This window comes from Melanostigma gelatinosum, assembly GCF_949748355.1.
Source record: "Melanostigma gelatinosum genome assembly, chromosome: 16".
NCBI classification, from domain to species: Eukaryota; Metazoa; Chordata; class Actinopteri; order Perciformes; family Zoarcidae; genus Melanostigma; species Melanostigma gelatinosum.
Genome location: NC_136649.1, coordinates 14,906,659 through 14,918,467, shown reverse-complemented (window position 1 = coordinate 14,918,467; position 11,809 = coordinate 14,906,659). Strand labels below are relative to the sequence as shown.

The window sequence follows — 11,809 nt, the reverse complement described above, 5'->3', positions numbered from 1 at the left end:
GAGGATATATAATGTGGAATATTAAGCCATTAAAGCAACAGCATTTTAATATTTGCTTAATTCCTCTGTTCGTCTGTTTTTGTCAGATGATTGATGAATAAATACTGGACGACATGCATTTGGTTACAACAGACTGATCATCACACACACCTATCAAGCTGCTTTAACAAACTCAAGAGGAGAAATAACGGATGTATTTTCAGTTTAGCAACGCACTCGACTGGCTGCACCACTATTTGTCTGTCAAGGCGTGCTGTCCATCTGCATAAGCCAATAAAAAAACAAACATCTCAGCACGTCACCAGCCGTGTGGCCTCCTTTTGTCAGTCTGAACAGTTGGATTATAAAATCATGAATTTGGGTTAGCTCCATGGACTTCAATCTGAAAATTGATGTCAGTAACGTTCGGCATTGTTTGTGTTTCAGATTTGCGGATTTGAGTCCTGCTGACGCAGCAAATACCAGCTACCAAATTACACAAACTAACAAACAATGTATGATTCATACACAGATTTTTTTGTTGTTGTACAGTGGTGTTAAAATATGATTTGATATGGAATTAAATAAAAACCTCTCCAGAAAATGTTCATAAGTAGGACATAAAACAGACACCGTGCCTTGTGCAGGAAATAATATCTAATGCAGAATAATATGTGCTTATTATTTAATGGTAAGTAACATTTTCTGCAGAAGACGCGGTGTGCAGATGTTTCAGTTTGTCTTGTATATCTAGCAGGCGTCCATGATATTTCATAGAAGAAGAGAGTGAAGTGTATATCTTTACATTTATTAACATGAACAAACATTTTTGATGAATGTTGCTAATTCAGCTCGGAATAACTTTCTATCCTGACAGTATTATGAGGTATTTCAATAGTTTTTCCGACCAATTCAAATAATACAAGATATCTGTTGTTATCTCCCTAGCAGAATGGAATCATAATTAATATTACCTATAAACAAACAGATCTCATTATCTCCCTTGCTGCAGCATAATGGACGAGCCAACAGTGACATCGTGTTTAGATGTGATAATTTAGGTCAAAACTGGCTCCGGAAGTAACGTCCCTCCTAACCTTTCTGACCGAAGTGACTTCGCTTGGCCCACATACAGAAGAGTTCAGAAACAGGCACCAGCTACTCATCGACACGACCTCATGGGCCTTTTGTTACGTCTGTATGCATTGTTTCACTCACGAGGCTTTATTCTAATCCTATATTTTTGTACCATAGCTTTGTGTGTGTGGGGGGGGGGGGGGGGGGGGGATTTAAGTGCATCTACAATCGCTAGTTGTCAAACTGTAACAAGTCACCAGAATGTGTATCTTGAACTCACCCTTCTCTTTGTTTCCATGTAGACCTACGTCACGCTTCTGGCGTTAGCCAATGAACGGCAGTCATATGAGAATAATTTGTTCCTGTGCCCTGAGTTTAGTCTGTCAGAGAGACACACTCAGTTGTCTGCAGTACACCATCCACAGACACGTTTACAAATCATATGCGTTATCTTTAAGTGCTAAATTATAGCGATGGTAAAGGTTGAGGGCAGTGTAGAACACAACATTTTATAATCCTATTGAGCCAGGCGGGATTTGTACCTGACAGGCAATGATCGGGGGAGGTCACACTTCTCAGATACAGTGTCGACTCGTCATTGGTGTCGCGCAATACTGGCGGGGCATTGTAAAGTTTACAGAGGACCGATAGCTGGAATATAAAGACGTTTACTGAGATGTTCTCTAGGTAGCGCTGTTTGATGAGATGTTGAACACGATCGGATAAATACACTGACAACGAGGACATTGATTGACATGCAAATGCAAGTACAAGTGAAAATAAAGTTTAAAAAAAGTTGTTTTTAATTTGCCAGTTGGGTGTCATCCAGATAGCGAAGCTAATGCGGATGGCGTTGCGTTGTGGTTAGCTAACACAGCTTTTGCCAATCAGTTCCGAATCAAGATGAGCTCCTCACGGGAGATAAAACGTAAGTTTTGATTCAGCACGTTTTTGCTTTGTTTGTTTACACTGTTGATGCGGGATCTGCTCAATGTGGGATTTCTCCGCAGAGCTGCAGAAAGCAAAGAGCAAAGCGCAGAACAGCAACAATCTACGAGAGGAAGCAACCATCTGCAATCAGCTGGGAGAACTGCTGTCCAGGAGTGGTAAGTGGTTCATGATAGTCACAATATTAAAGTTGCTTTTGAATGACGAAATGTAATGCAGCAATAGGAATCTGTGCAGATGGCATTTATTATGTATAATAAAGGCATAATGATGTGAAATAGACATAGTTTTCAAACTGAATTGATAGCCGTCATGTGTGTAAATAATGCTGATTATACAGAGTTACTCATAATACAGATCGGGGTTATTTCACTAGACACAACTCCTAATTTAAAAAAAACTAAACGTCAATTTACTCACAATACCTTCACATGATATTGGACATTGAAGAATGACCACTGTCTTCTTCTGCTGCTGCCTCTTTAATAATTAAACTGCTACTAGCGTGACATTTCTAGTAGTTTAATCAATTTAGTTGTCTTCTATTTTAGTCCTGCTGCAATCATTTCTTGTGTCTCTGTCACATGTTGTGTGTATGTTACACGCTCTTTCTGTCCCGATGCACTTATCACAAAAAACAAAATATATAACAATTTCCAGTAATGTAAAGTGCAGCGCCGATATTACTGTGTCCTGTTCTTAATCTACTCATTCATCCTCCTGTTGTTTTTGTGTCTCTCAGGTGATTATGAGGCGGCCATCAGGGAGCACCAGCAGGAGTTGTCTCTCTCTGAGGTGCTAAACGATGTGATTGGACGAGCTGTGGCCCATCGTAAGATAGGAGAATGCTACGCAGAGATGGGAAACATTGAAGCTGCACTGAAAGTGAGTAGATTGTTCTGCCTTATACAGAATGTCTTTTTGTGGGCATTAAACCAATACTTAAAACTATTTAGGTTAGTACTGTAGTGATACAAGCGTGCCGGCTCATGTTAAAAGCACTTCAGAAAGCATTTAATGGGTCGTATGTATTTTTCCTCTTTAGTACCAGCGATGTCACCTGGACCTAGCTCGCTCTGTCAGAGATCATGCTGAGGAGCAAAGGGCCCTCGCCACTATTGGTCGAACCTACCTCTTCCGTTATGAATCAGACCAATCGAGGAAGAGCTTGGAGCAAGCGGAGGAGGCCTTCAGGAAGAGCCTGGCCATCGTGGATGACCGTCTTGAAGGTCTGCACTGTTTTAATGTACTTGTTTTTATCCTCAGGGTTTTTATGGAGCCTGTTAAATGATCTAGTGCCCATAGTTTTTGTAACTTTTGTCTGTTCCAATGTTTTTCTTTCTTCCAGGGACTGTGCCAGAGCGAGAGATCAGAGAGATGAAGGCACGCCTCTTCCTCAATCTTGGTCTGGTCTGTGATCATCTAGGGGAACACAAACGTTGCAGCGAGTTCATCAGACGAAGTGTCTTCATTGCAGAGTAAGAACATCCTAAACTATAATAATGTAAAACTAAAAAAAGTTTCAGTTTTTTTCAGTACAACAGGGATTTAAAGATTACCATGAACTTGTTAATTCTGCTTTCTGTATTCTTGTCCTGTAAAGGAAGAGTCATCTGCTGGAGGATCTCTACCGTGCAAACTTTAACCTGGGCAACATTTACTTCCGTCATGGTCAGCAGTCTAATGCTGTGCGCTGCCTTCAACAGGCCAAAGAGTGTGCAAGGAAGATCAAAGACAAGTTCAGTGAGAGCGAGTGCTTTCACTGCATTGGCAAGGTACAAAAACCCCATTCGCAAAAATAGTCAAATTATGCATTCAACCAAGTACCCGTTTTCTGTGATTGTGGCTGTGCACTTTGTAACCGGTGCATCTGCATGACATTCATCCACAGGTGCAGCTGTCTCTGGCTGATTTTGTAGCAGCTAGACGATCTCTGAAGAAAGCCGTCTTTCTGGGTTCCCAGCAGCCACTGGACAGGCAAACAGTGAAGAAAGCTTTTAAATATGGTGTGTTTATCCACTCAGTCTTGTTGATTATTTGACTTTTTTTTTCACAAAGATAGCTGAGTTGATGTCGTGGTTTGTGTGAATTCTATAGCGGACCAGGGTTGTAAATTGGAGGAAGAGTTGGGGGAGGATCCGGGCAAAGGACTGAGCTCCCATCAGGCCGTGGGGCTGGCAGAGCAGCTGGGGGACCTTTACTGTAAGGTCGGCTGCTACAGCAAAGCTCTGGATGCGTATCAAGCTCAGGTAAAGAACATTTCAGTGTTTACCTCACCCAACATGACTGCATTTGAACCTCTCTCCAGTCAAGTGTATTCACACAATATCATGAGTTGTGTTAAGTTGTGTTTTCTATGTGTTGCAGTTAAAGGGCGCTGAAGTTTTGGGAAAGCCTGCAAGGGAGCTGGCTGTCATCCATGTGTCCCTGGCTGCGACCTACACCGACCTGAGGCAGCACAGCAAGGCAGTGGAGCACTACAGACAGGAGCTGGCTTTACGCCAGGGCAGCGCTACTGAGGTATACATGTACCATATATATATATGTATCTTCACCCAACATTACTCTCTTTATTACCCACTTTCATCACTTGTTTGTGTCTATATCAGGAGTGTAGTACCTGGCTGAACATCGCAACAGCTCAGGAGGAGAGCGGCTGTGGCTTTGAGGAAATAGACGGCAGCTACAGTGCGGCCTCACTCTGCGCTCAGAAGTCTGGCCAGACCAGACTACATGTGAGCTGAAATGGATTTGAAAGGCTGTTACGTACACAGCTGCCCTTTTAATAGCTGCCAATCCATATGCCATGTGTAAAGAACAATACTTTCTAAAGGTTCTAAAAGCAGTTACTGTGTGAAAACGTTCACTTCTCTCCAACAGAAACGCGCGTTGAGGCTCTGGCTGGCGTCGCAGAGACGGCACGCCTCGCCAAAGATTGGCGACACTGAGGCGAGGCTGCGGGAGCTGTGTGCTGCTGAGGGCTGGAGTCCAGATGGGAGTGATGGTGAGGACGATGAAGAGGAGGAGATGGACAACAGTGAACCGCTGGATGACAGTGATGTCGTTCTCTCAGACTCGGGTACAACTGGCATTCTGCCTCTCTCGACAAATTTTAACGTTATATGTTTCCGTTTGTTTATATGTGTCTCGTATGACTTTTCATGTGCTTTCTAGATGATGATTTGGAAGGTTATGACAAGATGGTATCAGGAAGGAGGAAGACGGGAAGGGTGAGTGATCACATCCGGTGTCATTTTCCCCAGCAATCATGTGTCCTCCCTCTTCAGTGGTTTACCGTCTGCTCTTTCTGCATCTGTTTTCCTACTTTAGTGGAACAGGAGGAACGAGAAGGGCGAGACGACTCTGCACAGGGCTTGTATTGACGGAAACCTGAAGCAGGTCCAGTATCTGGTGGAACAGGTGAGGAAAACAACATTTGTCATTTTTGTTTCAATAAATAATGCACATTTTTTAAGTGTTAAATTAAGACAAAATTGTCATCCAGACAAATGGCAAGAAAATCCTCAGTTAACAGTAAAATATCTTACTAAAAAAAAAGAGAACCTGGATTGTATGATGACTAATGATGCTCTGCTTGTCTGTATGTCAGGGTCACCCAGTGAACCCAAGAGACTATTGTGGCTGGACTCCTCTTCATGAGGCCTGCAACCACGGCCACTATGGTAACTGATTTCATATTAACTTAATATAACCTGCTTTAAATGTTGCTTTTACAAAAAAAATATCAAAAAAAGCAACTCTTTCTCTCATGCAGACATTGTGGCTGTGCTTCTGGAGCACGGCGCTAACATCAATGATCCTGGTGGACCCTCGTGTGATGGAGTGACACCTCTACACGACGCCCTCTCTTGTGGCAATTTCAAAGTTGCAAGACTCTTGGTGGAACGAGGGGCTTCTGTCACCCAACACAACTCTAAGGTGTGTGTGTGTGTGTTGTGATCCGAGCCGCTCTCTTGTTTTGTTTTGGTAGCCTGGCCGTTCGCACGTGCATGCGAGTCCCTGTTCGTGTGTCCTTCTGGGCGAAATAGTTACCGCCCCTCTGCGTTGCGTTATTACCCAACCAACCAAATCTGTTCCGATGGGTCTTACATGCGTGCATCTGTCTCATGCGTCCACCATCCTCTGTCAGGGTCACACCGCCATGGACACCCTGCGCCAGTGGCAGAGGACGTACAGCAGAGAGTTGGACAAGGACGCCAAGCAGGAGTGCATCGCTACAGAGAGACTGCTAAGGAAGGCTCTTGCAGGGGGAGGTGAGGCCTTTGCATCATCACAACAGTTTCGCCTCGGTTTGCTTTTTAAAATATTCTTTCAGACACAGTTTTTTTGTTTTGTTTTGTTTTTATATCTCTGTCTAACACAGTGCCCGCTGCTCCGGCCCCAGCCAAGGCTTTTGATGAGCTGCAGGACAGCCAGGTGTTTGATGCTGAGTTCTCAGAGCCGCTGCTGTCCTCTGAAAGGGGCTGTTCCTCCAGCCAAGACAGGCCCCGGACCAGCAGGAGCTCAGAGGTGAAGGCGGTACCGGCCAGCCCCAAACGGTGGAAGAGCAACGGCTCGTCACAGCGGCACAGAGCCAGAGGAACAGAGGCTGCTGTCTTGTACGGGGTAATGTCTGCCAAATGCCTCTTTTATATGACGATAGAAATACTATAATGTTTTTGTATCTGATTATAACCTGTCAGGAGACTTTATACACCTTTTCAAACTAAAAGTTGTGCTGCAAGAGGCTGTTTAATCCTGGAGCAACTGTCTGTATGTCCTGAAAATAATTATCTGACATATAAATAAATCCATTTAGGCCATCACGGCTGCTTTCATGCTTTGGACGGTTAAATAGCATTCTATGTGATGTAAGGAAAAGTCTTGGATTAGCTTGGTTGTTCCCTGCAGAAACCCTGCCACTGAAAGTGAATTCTTTAGATCTACAAGTACTGTAAGTGATTTGTATGTATGTCGTCCTTAGAATAACGGCAGCTCCTCAGAAGACAGCGACTCTGACTGCCAGCTGAGTCCTCTCCATGCCATCCGCCCTCGACGCAGTTTCCCAGCAGCCCCGAGTCAAAAGGAAGTCCCCCCGAACAGGGAAACCAACCCGATCCCCAACTCCGGTCTAGAAAGTCTCAGGGAGGCTCCCGCGCCATCTGTCTTTGCCCGAGAGGAGTACCACAGCGCCATTCGAGGCTTAGGCAGCGCCAAAACTCTTCTCCAGGGTCTGTCCCAGCCTCAGTTCTCCAGCACAACAGCTGTTACATCCAGCAACAAATCAGCCCTGGTTCCAGAGGAGGAGGATCTGGCTGATGACTGGCTGGAGGATGATTTGGGGGAAATCCAGCCGAAGAAGAAGAGGAGGCTTGGAGTGGATCAGAGTGAGCTGAGAGGGGAGGACGCAGCCGTGTCCGCATCAGCAAGAGGCCAAAACAGGCTCTTAAACTCTGACGCAGCCTACAGAGGTAATGACTTCACTATTTTTGTCTCATCTTATGTTCCTCTACATTTCTTTGCTTATTTTTACCGTCATTGTGCTCCTCTTTTCTGTCATGTTCTGCAGTTCCGTCGTTCTCCAGCAGGAGTCTCTCTGTGAAAAAGAGCAGCTTTCTGAAGCCTCAGCAGGTCAAAATGACTCAGATGCCCGGGATGGTCAGGTTGGGCAGACGAGAGGTGAACAGGTCACACAGCCCCACAGTCACAGACGATGAGGACGTCAGACCGGACACGCCACCACCCCCACAGATAATCATGCAGGTCAGAAAAAAAACCCTCTGTATCAAACCCTGTGTAAGTTAGAGATGGAGTCAGTTCTACTATAGAAAAAACCAAACACACCTGACAGTATGTCGCAATGGTGGAAAAGACACTGCTGCAGCTTGAATGCCGTCATCTTCACCGTGGATCGAAACCCACTGGATCTGATTTCCAATCTGTTTTGCTCATGTGTTTGTTGTTTCTTTATTCGTCCATTTATTTCAGCTTCCAGCTCAAAGCTTTGCTGCTTCCATGCCGAGATCACTGCCTCCACCGATCAGAATGAGGGTCAGAGTTCAGGAGGATGTTTTCCTCATCCCAGTTCCACAAAGGTTGGTGAATATGTACCTTTTGAATGATATGAATGACTAATAATAATAATACAAAATAAAGCAGCAAAGCGACGACATCGCATAAAAGCCAGTGTGTAAAAATGGGTTTTAAGAAGTGATTTAAAAGATACCAGTAATTCATTTTTTGCAGATTTAACATTTTTGCCTGTTTTTTTTTTTATCCATATCCTCACTCCTCTGTGTTCCAGTGAGGCGGACTCCTGCACCGTGTCCTGGCTGTGTGAGCAGGCCGCTCAGCGTTATTACCAGAAATGTGGCCTCCTGCCTCGCCTCTCACTGCAGAAGGAAGGTGCTCTGCTCTCCCCGCAGGACCTGCTGCTGGCTGTCCTACACACCAATGAAGAGGTAAGGCTGGCTTTAAGAAAAGTATCTTTTTACTATTACTTTCACTTATTTTCATAGACTTTTAAAGGTGTGTTCTGTTGTAGGTTCTGGCTGAGGTTAGCTCCTGGGTTGTTCCTCCTCTCCCTGAGCGCTATAAGAAAGCCTGTAACAGCCTGGCAGTGGGTGAGCAACACACACAAATAACCAGACACACACATTTTGATACCCCGTCCTGGAGCATGTGTTTGTCTCCCTGCAGATGAGAACAAGCGTGTCACCCGGCTGTGTGAGGTGCAGGACGGGAGCTCCTCTGTGTCGGTTTGCGGCCTCAGCTTGGCGGCCTCCTCCCTCAACCCGCTCCTTCGTGCCCTAAAACTGCAGGCCAGCCTCACCGAGCTGCATATTTCCGGCAACCGTCTCAATGACAACCTTCTTCCCGATCTGGTTGCCACTACGGTCACCATGCCTCGGCTTCGGCTGTTGGACATTTCTGCCAACGGCATTACAGGGGAAGGGCTGGAGAATTTAATAAATGCTTTGAAGGGACAGAGCCATCCTGCGTTTCCGGTAAAGAGCCAGGCTGGACGAGTTTTTGTTTTGCTCACTCTTTTTACTCTTATCCATGCAGATAGTTTCTGTTTTATTGTGCAGCGATTTTTCCTCCACCAAAGTCCGACAGCAATCTGTTCACAGTGAGATCTGTAGATTATAAAAAGTCATGGAAAGACGTGCTGCTGTTGGATTCAGTACTACAAACAAAATGCTGTTTGTGGTCGTTTCCTCGTACAGTGCCTGGAGGAGCTTGACCTCAGCATGAACCAGCTGGGTGACGGAGTGTCCGAGACCCTGTCCTGTCTGCTGTCCTGCTGCCCTCTGCTAGCCAAGCTGTCTCTGCAGGCCTGTGGCCTCACCGCCCGCTTCCTACAGCAGCATCGCCTGCTGCTGGCCAACGCTCTGACAGGTGAGGACAAAGAGGTAAATTTTCAATAAGATTTGGGCGAACCAAACTATGGAATGACTTTTCCCACCTAACAAAAGAATGTCCCTCTGTGAAATGTTTTAAAAGATGCCTAAAAGAACATCTAATTGCTGTTTTGTAACAGTTTGTTTGTGTATTAGTTTTCATGTCTTTCTTGTTTTAGCTGTTATATTACACATGCACACACACACGCTCACTCACACTCGACACGATTACATTATTTTTTTTTCTTTTCTTTCTTTCTTTGTTTTGTTGTAATGTAATGTCTTATGCATATTTTATTTTTTCTTTGTAATTTTGTAATATTATATAGGTTGAGGCTTCAAATAAGCCAAGTTGGCTTTCTGTCTCTTCCTGCACTGTGATATTCATTTATTTCTGTTATGTTTGATTATTTAAAATTTTGTTGTTTGAATTGTGCAAAATAAATAACTCTAAAAAGTGACGGTCTAAAGACTGTGTTGTCAATGAGTAACTAGAAATGACAAAGGCTGGTATTATTCATGTACAAGTCAATATGTATCAGGAACCAACATATTATCTTCATCAGCTTGAAAGAAATGTGTTTTTGTTTTATTTTTTACAATGAGTATATCGATAAATAGATTAATATCCTTTTGATCTTTCAGGAACCGGCCACCTGAAATCAGTGTGTCTGTCCCACAATGCACTGGGCTCCACTGGCTTTGAGCTGCTGTTAAAGACTCTGCCTCTCCACTGTCTCACACACCTGGACCTGTCTGCTGTCTGCAGGGGTCCGGCTGATTACCCGGCGCTGGAACACCTCACCAAAATCCTGTCGCAGGTACACGCGCATAAATCATGTTCGGTACTCTGCACACAAACTATTTAATGAATACACGGCTATCATTCACGTGTGGAACACTTGAGAGCTTTAACTGTAACGTCGGTACAATACCAACGAATCACATCATTGGTCTTTGTACTAGGATGAGTGTTCACTGACCCACCTGAGTCTGGCAGCAAACGGGTTGACGGACAGCAGTGTAGCCACCTTGGCCAGGTGAGTGTGTGCCCCTGCATTGTTTTGTGAGAATATGCATAACTTTAATCATAATTACTCTGTAATCACATCTTTGAAGTGTGCTGCCAAACGTCTGTGAACATGTGCTCAGAATTATGATTGGATTCATTTCATGCCTCGTACATCAACACAAAGCCACGGCCTCTTTTTCACTGTGAACAGTCTTTCATTTAGGAGTTCTATGGTTTGGTCTGTCGTCCTTTGTTTGCCTCTGTCTGCAATCATCAGTTTCTCTCTGAAACTTTTTGGTTTCTCCTTCCAGGTGCCTGCCTTCATGTCCGACTCTGGTGAGTCTGAACCTGTCAGGAAATCCGTCTGTTACCTCAGCAGCACTTCACAACATCCTGATCTCACTCAGAGAGGCTCGTCGACCTCTGACCCTTCTAAACCTTCAAGGTACCAGTGTGTGTTGAACCTAACATGGCCGTTACATATTTAAACTGGAAGGTTCAAAGGGGTTATTGAAGATTATAAAATGGGAATATTGTTCAAATTGAATTAGCTGGAAAACTAAATTCATTTTATTATTTACAGTTTAATACAAGCTCCTTGTTGCTTCTCCCACAGGTTGCGAGGTGTCCGGCCCCTGGGACAGTGCCGGTCTGGATGGCTTGTCGGAGCTGGTCAAGGACCTCCGTCTTTGCTCTCAGGGACTCAACAAGCTGGACCGGCAGGCCTTAAAGCAGAGCTGGGACACGAGTCGGTCCCGTGGACACTTCATTGACCGGAACAGCAAGTGTCTGCTCTCTGCTGGCGCCTCCTCGTGAAGAGGGGGAAAGTGAAACGTGTCAGAGACACAATGGCAGATCGTTAATCGCGGACGCTGGGTTAGGGTTAACACACAACTTGTATGATAAGGGTGCTATTCCTTAAAGGGTCCACTCTGTTAGCAGTCATCACTTGAGGCTGCGCACTTAAGTCTTCAAAAGCAGCAAACTGCCAGTGACATGGCATCCACGGACATTCTGTGTGAATGCTTTATGGGGTTCTATTTTGTACTCGTTTATGTGTGTCTGTCAAAGTCTTAAGTTTGTTATGTTGGCAGCAGTGTGTTTGTGTCGTAACGCACCCGCTGGATACCGGATTGTATGATTTAATATAAAAAAAACAATTAAAGTGACTCATGAGGCTTTTGTCCATTTTTCATCTCTATGAAGGGATTCTTTCTGGTTTATATACACAAAGAGGTGAGGATGATCTGCTGTTTGATGAAGCCAATGAGCTGTGATAGGACAGTGCTGTCTTCAAGACATTTGGCTCACACATTTTCACATGTATTCCGGCCTGTATCACCGATTTAACACCAACTTCAAACATGTTTTTGTTTCTCCTTTTCATTGC

At 44.6% G+C, this 11,809-nt stretch overlaps 1 protein-coding gene across 2 annotated transcripts; it reads left to right on the top strand.

The window, feature by feature from the left end:
• The first annotated feature begins 1,828 nt into the window (after window positions 1–1,828).
• Window positions 1,829–11,545, top strand: tonsl (tonsoku-like, DNA repair protein). Of its 2 annotated transcripts, XM_079286013.1 has the most exons (28): window positions 1,829–1,984; window positions 2,067–2,162; window positions 2,747–2,889; window positions 3,050–3,233; window positions 3,353–3,482; window positions 3,608–3,779; window positions 3,896–4,010; window positions 4,102–4,253; window positions 4,372–4,524; window positions 4,614–4,739; window positions 4,885–5,083; window positions 5,179–5,234; window positions 5,335–5,424; window positions 5,615–5,687; window positions 5,780–5,943; window positions 6,155–6,278; window positions 6,389–6,630; window positions 6,989–7,475; window positions 7,574–7,767; window positions 7,993–8,099; window positions 8,309–8,465; window positions 8,549–8,627; window positions 8,704–9,011; window positions 9,234–9,405; window positions 10,053–10,228; window positions 10,374–10,447; window positions 10,731–10,864; window positions 11,036–11,545. In XM_079286013.1, the coding sequence occupies exons 1-28, from the start codon at window positions 1,960–1,962 to the stop codon at window positions 11,233–11,235; spliced, it is 4,332 nt and encodes a 1,443-aa protein (XP_079142139.1). In that variant the 5' UTR covers window positions 1,829–1,959; the 3' UTR covers window positions 11,236–11,545. The 2 variants fall into 2 exon arrangements, with proteins under 2 accessions (XP_079142139.1, XP_079142140.1); XM_079286014.1 differs by lacking the exons at window positions 10,374–10,447; window positions 10,731–10,864; window positions 11,036–11,545 and having other exon boundaries at window positions 9,234–9,419; window positions 10,053–10,202.
• The last annotated feature ends 264 nt before the right edge of the window (window positions 11,546–11,809 follow it).